The sequence below is a fragment of the Onychomys torridus genome, chromosome 23 (assembly GCF_903995425.1).
Source record: "Onychomys torridus chromosome 23, mOncTor1.1, whole genome shotgun sequence".
NCBI classification, from domain to species: domain Eukaryota; kingdom Metazoa; phylum Chordata; class Mammalia; order Rodentia; family Cricetidae; genus Onychomys; species Onychomys torridus.
In genome coordinates this window covers 31,610,799-31,623,465 of record NC_050465.1, presented here as the reverse complement: position 1 = coordinate 31,623,465, position 12,667 = coordinate 31,610,799, and the positions used below count along the sequence as shown (strand labels likewise).

Here is a 12,667-nt window from a genome sequence, read left to right as displayed (position 1 = left end):
CAATCCTTGGGATGGGATTCTTCAGTTGTACAGTTTACTGTGGGTGGGATTCTTCCATTGTATCACTGCCTGTAGGTTGCCTAGGGGACTTTCTACTAGTGTAGTGGCTTATGAGTCCCCTGAGCTTCTATAACTAACCCCAATAAACTCATTGGTTCACTAAACTGAATGTGGGTGGAATTTTCCCTTGGGCCTGCTGATACCCTCTCAATCAGGGGTGAATAAGCATTTCTTTATGTCTCCCTAGGAAAAGTCATGCAGTGAAAACCAACCCCAGCCACTATAATTCAATGTGCTAACCACATGTTTATATATGAAAAGCAAAAATTAACACCCTGTCCCATCCCACCTCCAGTTTCCTCCAGCTCTTAATGTTAAAATGGCTTTCTACAATGATGATGGATTTGAGTTTTTCAAATTGCATCACTGGAATGAGTTGGACATATTATAAAGACATTTCATGGAAAAACATGGCTCAAATTCACCACAAATTTGAAAAAGAAAACATATAGTAGCCCGATACCAAACTGATAGGGGAATGTCTTTCTGTACTCTGCAAATATGTGTTGCTCTGATTGGCTTAGTGGTTAAGAGCACCGACTGCTCTTCCAGAGGTCCTGAGTTCAATTCCCAGCATCCACATGGAGGCTCACGACCATCTGTAATGAGATCTGGTACCCTCTTCTGGCCTACAGGGGCACATGCATGCAGAATACTGTATGCATAATAATAAAATAAATAACTTTTTAAAAAGTAATGTATTTCCTTAAAAATAAATAAATAAATAAAGCCATTTGGCCTATGGCAAGGCAGCTTAGAGGCAGGCAGGAAAGTCAAAAAGAGACATAAATAGAACAAAAACATAAGAGACTATTAAATACAAACAAAAAAAAATAAGGTCAGCCTGTGTGATGTGCGATGTGCAACTTGGAAAAGGTGGATGGAGTCTCAAGGCATTAATTACTCAGGAGTTCAGGAATGTCTTTGGGTAAAAATATTCATTCTTCTCCAGATTTATCATTCAGTGCATCCTAGGGAGAAGGATGCACAGTAAGAGGTTTAGCTTCACAGGCAGCAGACTTGATAAATAAGGGGCTGAGCAGAGTGGCAACTTGGAGGCACATCCACATCTACGTCTTTACCAAAATGCCCAGACTGTAGTGCTTCCTGCTTCAGATTGATGTGAGATGCATGAGAATAGCGGGGGCTCAGAGTTAGCTCTGTGGCTGGCAGGATCAGCATCACATATGAACCTACCACACACACCACACACATCACACCACACACACGCACACACACACACACACACCACACCACACACACACACCACACCACACCACGCACACGCACACGCACACGCACACGCACACGCACACGCACACGCACACACACACCACACCACACACACACACACACACACACACCACACACACCACACCACACCACACCACACCACACACACCACACCACACCACACACACCACACACACCACACCACACACACGCACACACACACACCACACCACACACACACACACACACACACACACACACACACACACACACGTCACTCACATGCAGTCAAATACCTGTGTGTTGTTCAAAGAACTGGAAACCAGCCTTTACTTTCTCTTTACTTGCAGCATCTATTCCATAGCATGTGCATGGCACTACGAAGAGCAGGAGAATTTAACAATCTCTAAAGATTACACTGTTATCAAACAGTATATTTATCAAATGTATCAATAGTATAAGTATTGAATTATACTGTTCAGTATTTAATCTTTATTGGGATATATTTACATAAAATCTTTCATAATTCAAATCACTTATTTACGTCGTGGCTTGAATTTTTTTCCATTGGTTTATTTGGAAGAAAATTTCATTCCACAGGTCACTGGGGCCTCACTGTGATAAGTGTATGCAATTCTAATTCGGCTTATCTTCAGTGCTATCTTTGGGAGAATGGTAACCAAATTCTTTGTTTTCAAATAGTCGGTAGAAGCAAAAAAAAAAAAGTGAATAAAAACAAGAATGTTCTAAACATATGCAATAGCCACATCCAAGCTGAAATCTTTCTAGATATTGGCTTCAACCTCTTACATTATTCAAACTCCATATGCAGTTCTGGCTCGGTAGAGGCAATAGTCCACAGGCTTCAAGTACTACTGGCCAACTTAAAAACTGATCCAGAACAGGCACAATAAGAATATTGTCAGAAGCATTAGGTTCTTCCCATCTTATCTTGGTATCTAGGGAAGCCATTAGCAGGTTTTTTTAAAAAAAAAAAATCACCTTTTCTCAATTCTAGAACAGTTTGTAGCTATGTGGCCTGGCCACTGCTCTGCATAGACATTGGCACTATCCCCTGAACCTGCATCTCACAGGACAGCTTCTCTGACATCACGGAAGCACACAGAGTAACATATTGCTGCATCAGCTGGCAACTGGCACCTGTCAGAGGGTTTCAGGCAGCAAGTGAGGCTGACTGAGCAATTTCACCTTCCAGAAGCAACCTGCCTGACATCAGCTGGATCTCAGGCTCACAGACACTGAGGGCCATTTCCATGTAAACCATTTCACTGCAGCAGGTTCCAATCTGCTCTGCAGAGCATCTCTGTCCTTATCCTTGACTGCCTAAATGGCCGGGAAAGCTTATGGGAAGGTGGTTTCCAAGAGCTGCTGTCCTTACCTCACCCCCCCCCCACCAGCTCTCTTCTGTTCAGCTGATACAGTAAGTGTCCTCTCCTAGTAACCAGGCAACAAACACTAGCATCACACCCTGAGCCTAGTCACTAACATATCAGATGATGTTTAAAGTTCAGCCCTGCCCCACTGGCCTTCTCTGCTGAAAGCCACCTGAGGTCACAGTACACTTCGTCCTCATCACTTTTCCCCAGCCATCTCCCAGATTCAGCTCATTCTCAGAGCCTCTTTATACAAAAATGATTTTATTTCTTTGAATGGCTGCATTAAGATCATCATATGTCTTTGGTTATTCCAATGTGCATCTAATATTCCTTTGTAAACAAAAATGAATTTTCTATTTATACCCTTTGCTACGTCTATATACCTATGTCATATGCTTGCTGTTATTACTAGGTGCTCATCTTTCCAGGTATGTCTCAAGAGTACCCCATTTATGCCAATTTGTTCTCAGGAGACAAACAATACTCTTCAGTTAACTGGTAGCCCATTAATATGAAGACAAGTCAAATTCATATTTTCTTGTAGAGCTTAAAAAAAGAGCATAGGCTTTATGACAGAAGAGATCAGAGTTCTCATCCCAGTGACCACATCTGTGTCATCTCAGAGAAGACACCCATGTCTACTGAGTCTCAATGTCTTTCCTTGTAAACTGGACAAATCCTTTTATGGGTCCTGGGGAAAGATAGTATGTGAATAGTCTCTACCTAGACCCTAAAGCAGTGTGCATTCCACTAACAACAGTTATCAGCACAAGTTAGCAGAAGTGACAATTCTTCAAGCAGGTCACTGGACTCTGCTTCTCCAGCTCAGCACACACTGTTCATGTGCTGGAATCTGTCCTTTACTCCTTATGCCCTTGTCCTCTTTTGCCCAGTGACAGGCTGCTGCTCAGTCACCTTCACACTTTCCTGGCCATGGATTTCATTCCATTTTGCTGCTATTCGGGCTACCCACCCCTTTGCTTGCACTTCTCCCTCTTCCCTGCCAATGGCATCTCTGCCTCAGCCCATTTGCACCAATCTAATAGTCTCCAGGGGAACCAGCCCTGTCCACTTTGACCCCTGCTATGTCTGCAGGCTTAGATTGGCATAGTGTGAGTTTTTAGTAAGTAGTGAATTAGTAGTAAATAGATGAGTGAATGAATGAATGACAATCATGAGACCACTGTCTGAGGATTAAAAACCAAACTCCAAAGAAAGTGGGAGATAGTTACATTTATTATTTGGCATTCTTGTAATCACCTTTAAGTCTCCTTGAATTGCTTATTTTAAATAATGAAGCCTGTTCCCAAAAGTTCTTAGTCTTTGCTTCTTCATCCCAAAGATGCTGTATGGAATTTTTCCTCAACCCTTCTTTCCAATGTATAGCTGTAAAATCATGTTTGAAATCCTAATTCTTAAATCAACTGCCTACTATTCACTAAAATACTAAGGGAATCTTTGGTTGAAAAACATTAATAATTTACTGGTAGCAAAGTATACTTTTATCCTACCTTGTTCTGATTTTTAAAAAAAGGTACAAAGAATATATATCATTAAATTCTAAATCAGGATTTTATATTAAAACTTGTCTAGAAAGCCACTTTCATGATTGCAAATATGACATTTTAAGCTGTCAAAGAACATTACTTACAGGTCAGTTTGTCATCTCTGAAGCAATAATTATTCTGCAACCATCTGAATTAAAACCTTAATAGCTAGCTCTCCATTCAATTAGAATTTCAAAGAGTTACTGAGAAATTTATATCATTAAAAACATAATCTTGGGTTGGGGATTTAGCTCAGTGGTAGAGCGCTTGACTAGCAAGCGCAAGGCCCTGGGTTCTATCCTCAGCTCAAAAAGAAAAAAAAAAAGCAAAAACATATCCTCACTTGTCTCAAACTTCACAACAGGAGTTGTTCAGATTGAAGTCGACAAATGGAGTCCTACAAATTTTTTAAAGAAGAACTGTGAGATAGAAAAGGCTCTTCAAATTACATCTTTTGAAACTGAATTACTGTAAAAACATGGAGAGATTGCAAGAAAAACCAAAAACAAAACAGGAAGAAGACCAGACAAAACACAGTGAAATAGGACAGAGGCACCATGTGAGGGTGGTGTTAGAATTCTCAAGTAAAATCTATGAACAGAGTAAGACAGTGGGTATGGATGTGTCTGAAAAAGAATAATTTTAAGGAACCAAATGGTTGGTTTGGTCCCAACAGTCTTTGAGAGGACACTTTATCTTCCCTACTTCAAAATTACTTCACAATGATATTCAAACACTTTTTTTTAAATCAAGAATCAAGGTGGGGTCCCCCCCGACCCGCCCAACTTATTACACCAAGTTCTTTGCTGCAGACCTATGATATTCAGCCCTTTAGATTCCTCTGAGGCAACTTTTAGAAATTTAGCAAGTCCAGTGACAGGTTCTAGAAGGCTGTGCCATTAAACTCATATTTTTCAGGATCACATATTCAGCTACAACTGAAGAAAGGCACATAGCCTCCAAAAAATTCTGAAAATGTCTGTATGATCCCTAATGCCAGTGAACTTCAGGGCTCAGTCTTTGGATTCCCTCTCACTCTGTAAAAAGGCTTCACAAGCCTTCTCTGAACCGAAAGCTAAGTTCATATTCTAGAGCTCACAGGGATATTTCAGTCAGCCCTGGCTTTCTTGCTCACATTCCACACCCCACCTGGTAGAACACTCTGCTGCCTCTGACTTCAGAGTACAGCTAGAACAGCTGATCTCACCTCCCCCGTGTAGACTTTGCTTGGATGGCTGCCACAGCTCCCAGTTCATCCCTTGACTTTGAGATTCCATTCTCAGAACACCAGGCCAAGAAGTCTTCACAGGCTATAACATTATTCCACTCCTTCACTTAGAATCATCCAGTGGCTCTCTATTTCAGCAGAAAAAAAAAGCTAGAATTCTTTGAGGAGCCTGAAATGATGTGGTGGACACAGTAACAAACTGCTCAGATAAGTTCAGAATAACTTTTTCACCAGGCAACTGTAAATGCTGCAGCCAGACAGATCACAGCCACCACCATCCTCAAAACAGTCTTCCCAGGACAGATACAGGAACATAGAAAGACCCAAATGCCTTACTCCAATCAGAAATACCCTAAAACAGGCCAGTCAAAGTCTAGTACTGAATGGGTCAGCTAGACTGGCCTTCATTCTTTTCTTCAATTCTCCATGGCAACCATACAGCTTAAGCAATCACCACACAGTGTAACCAATGGCTGCACAACTTAACCAATGGTTGCACAGCCTAACTAATGATTACATGAAGTATTCACTCCCAGAACTGGTATTTGGAGATCCTAGGCCATGGAACAGGACCTCCATGATCTACTTCCTGGTGTGTCTCTTACTTCAGACCTCACCAGTCTCTGTCTGTTCCTTTACCACACCACAGGTGTAACTCCCACCACAGCCTTCTGTGATGTCTCCTCCATGGGTAGAAAGTCTAGGGACAGTGTTAAGAGGAATAGGTCTCATTTTTAAATATATTTATTATTCTTTCTGAGTATCTATTCCTTTTGAAGAACTGACCTCAGTTGTTTAAAGTGTTTGAAAGTTACTTTTCTTTCAATGCATAAAGACAGCTCTGGAATTATAAATGCAGATTCTGTGCTCAAACAGACCTGGGTTTGACTGTCTCTATATTTAACCCCACAGCTGTGTAACCTGGGCCTTTGTTCTTATCTGTGAAGAGAGAATAATGATATCACTGTCCTGTGCATGCTGAACACTAAATAAACATGGGAAAGACAAATAGCCATGCAGATAGAAAACTGATGAGATATGACCTTATAAAACCCACGCACCAAGAGTTATACTGAAGTGTGCCTAACTTACAGTGCAGGGTCCAGGAGATAATCGCAGATGTGTTTGACCATGACAATGTTCAGAAAGTGCTAACCCTGGAGGAGCATGTATCACCAAGAGCACATAACAGCCTAGCTGAGGCCACTACAGTGTGTTGTCAGCCACACAGTCCAGGCAGTCACATGGCATAAAGGCCTAATTATTTACTCTTTCCACACTGACTTTAATTACTTTAAACCTATTTTTATTCTAATTTCTAAGGGCCACGTGAAAAAATTTGAGATGATTTTGAGAGGACCAAGTAGTCACCGTAACAGGTTGCTCAGTCTCCTCTCAGATATCAGGCCTCAATTTCAGTTCCCTGAGACTGAACAAGGAAATACTGAAAGAGCCACAGACAAGTACAATCAATCTCCAACACTCCCCCACCCCAACCCCCCAAGACCAAGGGCAAGGAGGCCTGCCTGGTACATGGAGTAGCAGGTCAGGCCAGGCCTGAGCCACAGTCAGCAAGCTCAAGGAGATAATCAAATAAGGACAAAGCCTGGAACTTGTCCAGGCCTGCCCCAAAACCGGAATGGTTGTAAACCTGACCACCCATCAGCCCTAGCCAATTAGAAGGTACTAAAATGATTGCCACTTGCTTAAGCCAATCATAGCTAAAGTGACCTAACTGCCCTAGGACCTTCCCTTGGCTATGCTTAAAAAGAGCCTCTCTCAGGGTCATTTCCATTTTGCCTTTGTGTGGGATACTCAGCCCCAGTATACTGGACTCTTTCTCAAGAATAAACACTCTTGCTAATTGCATACATGGATGATGGTCTTTTGTGGGATTTCTCCAAGACCCTAACAACTTCAAATATCTAGGTGTATCTGTTAAACCATGTCTACTTATTTGAGATAAGGAAGCTAAATCTTTTTATGTACTTCTAACCCAAAGTTCTTATAATTATTTCTATTTCTGTGAAAAAACTGAATTTTACTTTGCTTACAAAAACAAGTACTAATCTCAGGTATTCTTATGCTCTTTCCACTCATAAACAGAGGGAAATCCATATGTTTGGTTGATTCAGTAGTTATGCTAGAGGTCCAAACTGCCAAGCAGAAATGACAGCCACCCTCTAAACTGGCACTGGTGGGAACCACAGACACCTAGCACTGAGCATTACATCATATATCTGCCTTTTTAAATTTATTTGCAAATTTACTATATTCAGTTTCTTGACCTCTAAAGATAAAACCTTTTAAGCCTATATTTAAAAGTATTAACAACATGTATGGGTGTGGTGGTTACACACATGGAGTGCTAGCACTCAGGATGTTGAGGTAAGAAGACCTCAAGTTCAAGGCCAATCTAAAATACATTCTCAAAAAGAAGTGAAATTAATAACATTCTGTTAGAGATATCATTATTGAAAATTACCATTTTGCTCTGATGACACAGCACTGTGTTACCGAAAGTTTGTTACAATGTAATTAGAGTACTGAGCAGACAGACTTGGGAACAAATTATCCTAATCTTACAAATGCACCTACCATGTGTGTAAAAATTCTTGCTTAAAATAAGAAAAGTTTAGAGTTAATTTTTATTCTTACAGTGGTGGTGTGTGTGTGTGTTTTCCTTGAAGTAATGATCTACTAGAAACTGTTTGGCATGCCCATGCCCTAATTAACAGACAATATGCACTATGCACTCCTCCGATTTTTCTTCATAGCTTTGTACAACTTAATATTCAGGCTGGGGAAACTAGAAATTTCCTCCAGGTCAAACAGTTCGTTAAACCTATCTACAAATGTATTTTCTTTCTCCAGCCTGAATCTCATGGCCCAGAGGATGATGGTAGTTTCTCTGCAGAGATGGTCAAAGGTCATGAGAAGCTCCTCCAAGAAAGGATGGGCATAGACAACATCTGCTGCCAGGATGTAGTCGTAGTTATTGGAAGACCTGGGGAAGTTCCTGTCTAATGCTACTCCCCAGCAGAGCTCTTTAACCTGGGGCAAATGCTTGCATTTCATTTTGGTGTTTCTGGAAATATTATATTGCAGGTTTCCAAGTAATTCAGGTAAGTCTGTAGCAGTCACTCGAGCACCTATGAAAAAAGAATGGCAGGAAAAGCTCTTGTAATAAGATCAGTCAGGTTTCAACTAACATGCACTCAAATTCTCTACAACTGCTAGACCCAAAGAAAAGACTAGGCAACACATACAGAAGGAGAGTGATTTTCAGAATGGACACTAATACACTTTTCTGCCCCTCCTTTTAAAAAAGAACAAAACAGAATCTTGTGGTATTTCTGTATCCTGCTGACCCCCTGGGTTCTTTTCTAACTCATCATTGTTCTCTAGCTCATCATTGTTGTTCTCCATTTAGGAGAAAAAATGACCACAAGAAAAACAAACAAACAAAAACACCTCATTGCAATGATCCAAGGTCAATAATGAAGATTAAACAAGTACTTTCCAAAAAGAGTCCCAAGTATGCGCATGCTTTGAAATTTGGTGAATAACATAGATTAGCAACAAACTATCAATACCATGCTGGCTAGCTTTCTGTCAACTTAACATAGATGTTTCCAAACTGTTCTGTGGCCAAGTCTGTAGGGGCATTTTCTTGATTAATGATTGATGTAGGAGGGTCCAGTTCACTGCAGATAGAGCAAGTGGTCCTTAGTTATATAAGAAAGCAGGCTAAGCAAACCATGACAACCAAGCCAAGAAGCAGCACTCCTTTACAGCCTCTGTATCAATTTCTGACTCCAGTTTCCTGCCTGGAGTTCCTGCCTTTACTTCCCTCAGTGATAAAATGTGACCTGAGAGTTGTAGATGAAATAAACCCTTTCCTTAGCACATTGATTTGGGTCCTGGTATTTATCATAGTAACAGGACCAATGAGGATAAGTACCACAAAGAAGCTCCTGGATTTCACCGGTGTAATCAAGATAAGCACATCTAGGTGGAGAAATGGCCCAGGACTTACAGGCAGATCACCCATTAATAAATACCATTGGAATACGACACCAGATGGCATATAAAGAACTGTGGCTACTACAGAAGTCCATGCAAAGACACATGAAAAGGTGCATAAGTGAACAAAGTGGAGTATTCCAATACTCTTTGTGTGCAGATATGGTATTCTATTAGTCATCCTTCCATCAAAAGTTGGCCGAAGCACAGGATTTATCCCATGCAGAAAATAGAAGATTGTACAGTCACCTCTTTAAATGTATAAGACATCTGAAGGGATGCATCATGGTATTAATAACCTGATTCTTCCAACCCTGAGAAAAAGTTGATTTACACTTTTATTTTTCTCCAACCCAAGAATAAACATGATCATCAAGGGTCAGAAAAAAGAATTCTGAGCCTTATACGTAGAACCAAATGAGAATGGAAATGAAAAAACAAATCCAGGGACAAACCCCTAAAAATCAAAGCTAAGGTGTGTGTTTCATGTCATTTCTAATACTTCTTCCCTATTTTAACAGATGTATGTTCATAAAAGTATGGCACTCCAAAACCCCAAAGGAATCTAACAAGATGAATAATTTCACCTCCTACCTAGGCTCTCATTCCACAGGAAGATTTAAAACTACGGTACATGGAAATTTTTGGAAAGAAACCAGCAAAGCGATATTAACATTGGTAGAATTTTTTGATGAAGTTTGTTTTAAACAATTAAGGAGGGGCTATGAGATGGCTCAGCAATTAAGAGCACCTTAACTGCTCTTCCAGAGGACCTAAGTTTAATTCCCAATAACCACATGGTGGCTCACAACCATAGATAGTGGGATCTGATGCCCTCTTCTCGCATAAAGTCATACATGAAGATAGAGCACTCAGATACATAAAATAAATAAATAAATAAATCTTAAAATAGAATTAAGGAGTTACATATAAGCCCAGATCATAATATACTGGAAAGCAAAAAATAACTAATGATATTTGGTCATTAGTTTCCTGATGAACTACATTCAATTAAAAAATACTTCCTTACCAAGTAAACTTGCCACAATGGAGACAAGCCCTGTCCCAGCTCCAATTTCAATCACATTTTTATCAACCATGTTATATTGCTTGGCATGTGTTTCCAGGAAATAGCATAGAACAAGGGCCTATGGAAATTGAGAGGAAAGGGTGTTTGAAATATTAATAGTTAAAATCAAACCCTATTTGGTAAATATGCCATAGATATTATGATCTGCACATGTGCACATCTGCATATGAGTAAATTTGGGGGTGTTCATGTACATAATTCCAGAAAATTATGATAGAAGTACATCCTCTCATAGGCTTAACATTTTGGTCAGCTAGAAAAAGTCCTTGTTGAAAAGAAAGAGAGAAATGAGTGACAATACAGGGCGTAGTTGTTTAAATTTTACCTTATTCAAACTTCTAACAATACCAGATGATTCCAAGTAAAGTGTGCAGTTGGGGTGGGGAGTAGTGGTGGTCTGCCACCCTTCCTGAGATAATGGGTAAAGGAGTGGGGCCTTTGAGTATCCTGCTTGTGAGTCTCAAATAGACATCCTTTATGCTTGCTTAACTCAGAGTCAATAAAATGGGGAGTGAAAACATTTACTCTTTTCAATTCTCATAGTTATAAAAACTGAAGGTATTCACATCTTTATTTAGGTACAAATGTCAATAAATTCATAAACAAATTTAACTGTTAGAAGCAATTTCCCATTGCATAATGTCTAACTTTTAGTGTTGTCTGAAATCATAAAATACAATCTTGTAATCTGTTGCCTTCGTCTGAGAAAAATGTAACAATGAATAATGGAGAGTAATTGGGTGCAGCAAATTTTAATAAGTTATACCGATGGCCAGACAACAGCACCATAACAATCTTTGGCTTCAGTAATCCGAATCTCATGACCAGCAAAGTGAAAGCCTTCCCAAGAAATAGTTGTTATCAGAGTCGGAATAAAACTTCTTGCCATGATCTCTGCGACCACCTGCCTGTCATCATCACCTTCTCTGATCTCTGCAAGGAAACAAACAAACAAACAAACAGCACTGGTTTTAATCATGCTAAATGAAATACGCCAGGACCATGAGGTAAATATTGCATGCTTTTCCTCATGTGAGGAATCTAGATTTAAGATTTAATCAAGATTTCCTAGATTGTTAGATATGAAAGTAGAAGGGAGACTGTGTGAAAGGAGGATAGACTAATGGAAGAGGAAAAGAATGAAAAGGAAGGCAAGTATTTTACGTTATATTCTATATGTGAACTCTAGATATGGGACTACTTGGGAATATGAAAGGAAAGAAGTGCAAAGAAGGGAGCCAAGGAAAGGTGATATGGAAGGATATGAGTTGAATATGGTGCAGGCATGAGAATATAAAAAAGAAACTCATTATTTTGCATACTTACAGAAAATTATATATATATATTTATATATATATATATTTAAGTCCTAAAAAAAGGAAAACCTGATGGAAATACAGCCCTTCTCAAGGTATTGTTGAATACTCATTGACTTTAGATGAAATAAACTAGAAAACTATTTAAAAATACTTCACAGGGACAAGATGGTTCAGTGGGTAAAGGAGCTTGCTGCCAAATTGAGGATTCAAATTCAGTCTCTAGACTGAATATGGTAGAAGAAAAGAGCTGACTCCCCCAAGTTGTCCTCTGACCTTCACTCATTCCACACCTAGACTGTGGCATACTCATTTCACTCCTAACCTCACTTTAAAAAATGTAAGAACAGAAGTATTTTATAGTTTAACTTAACTCTTCATATGTCATGCCTTCACCATCTCTTTGGTGTTTACTGAAGTTGATACCACCACCATCTATTTCTGCAACACTAAATGAAGCACAAAATAATTGAAATGGCTTTTATAAACAAGTCTTGCTGGGTGGTGGTGGCGCATGCCTTTAATTCCAGCACTCGGGAGGCAGAGTCAGGCAGATCTCTGTGAATTCCAGGCCAGCCTGGTCTACAGAGCAAGATCCAGGAAAGGCACAAAGCTACACAGAGAAACCCTGTATCAAAAAAAAAGAAAAAAAAAAGTCTTGAGGGCCATCACTGGGTTCAACTGGATTAAAAGGAAGATTGGTGGGAGTATATGCTATGGATATCGCTCTGTATAAATAAAATACTGAATGGTCAGTAACCAGGCAGGAA

General features: G+C 39.8%; 2 protein-coding genes across 2 annotated transcripts in view; both read right to left on the bottom strand.

The window, feature by feature from the left end:
* Positions 1 to 4,520: 4,520 nt before the first annotated feature.
* On the bottom strand, positions 4,521 to 11,893 carry LOC118573099 (protein-lysine methyltransferase METTL21E). The gene is made up of 3 exons (XM_036173181.1): positions 11,348 to 11,893; positions 10,522 to 10,639; positions 4,521 to 8,617 (listed from the first exon to the last, which is right to left on the bottom strand). The coding sequence occupies exons 1-3, from the start codon at positions 11,558 to 11,560 to the stop codon at positions 8,214 to 8,216; spliced, it is 735 nt and encodes a 244-aa protein (XP_036029074.1). The 5' UTR covers positions 11,561 to 11,893; the 3' UTR covers positions 4,521 to 8,213.
* Ercc5 (ERCC excision repair 5, endonuclease) overlaps positions 11,467 to 12,667 on the bottom strand; it is a 51,600-nt gene continuing 50,399 nt past the window's right edge. Inside the window, exon 16 of the transcript XR_004943585.1 lies at positions 11,467 to 11,514. The gene's annotated coding sequence lies outside the window, so the exon portion shown is untranslated. The remainder of the gene's footprint in view (positions 11,515 to 12,667) is intronic.

Bases quoted from the DNA above. Each gene is read 5' to 3' on its own strand.
- LOC118573099 (XM_036173181.1), bottom strand. From the start codon at position 11,560: ATGATTAAAACCAGTGCTGTTTGTTTGTTTGTTTGTTTCCTTGCAGAG. The intron at 10,640-11,347 runs GTATAACTTATT...CAATTTCCATAG, and splicing joins GTGCTGTTGTCTGGCCATCG to GCCCTTGTTCTATGCTATTT. The intron at 8,618-10,521 runs GTAAGGAAGTAT...CTTTTTTCATAG, and splicing joins CATTGTGGCAAGTTTACTTG to GTGCTCGAGTGACTGCTACA.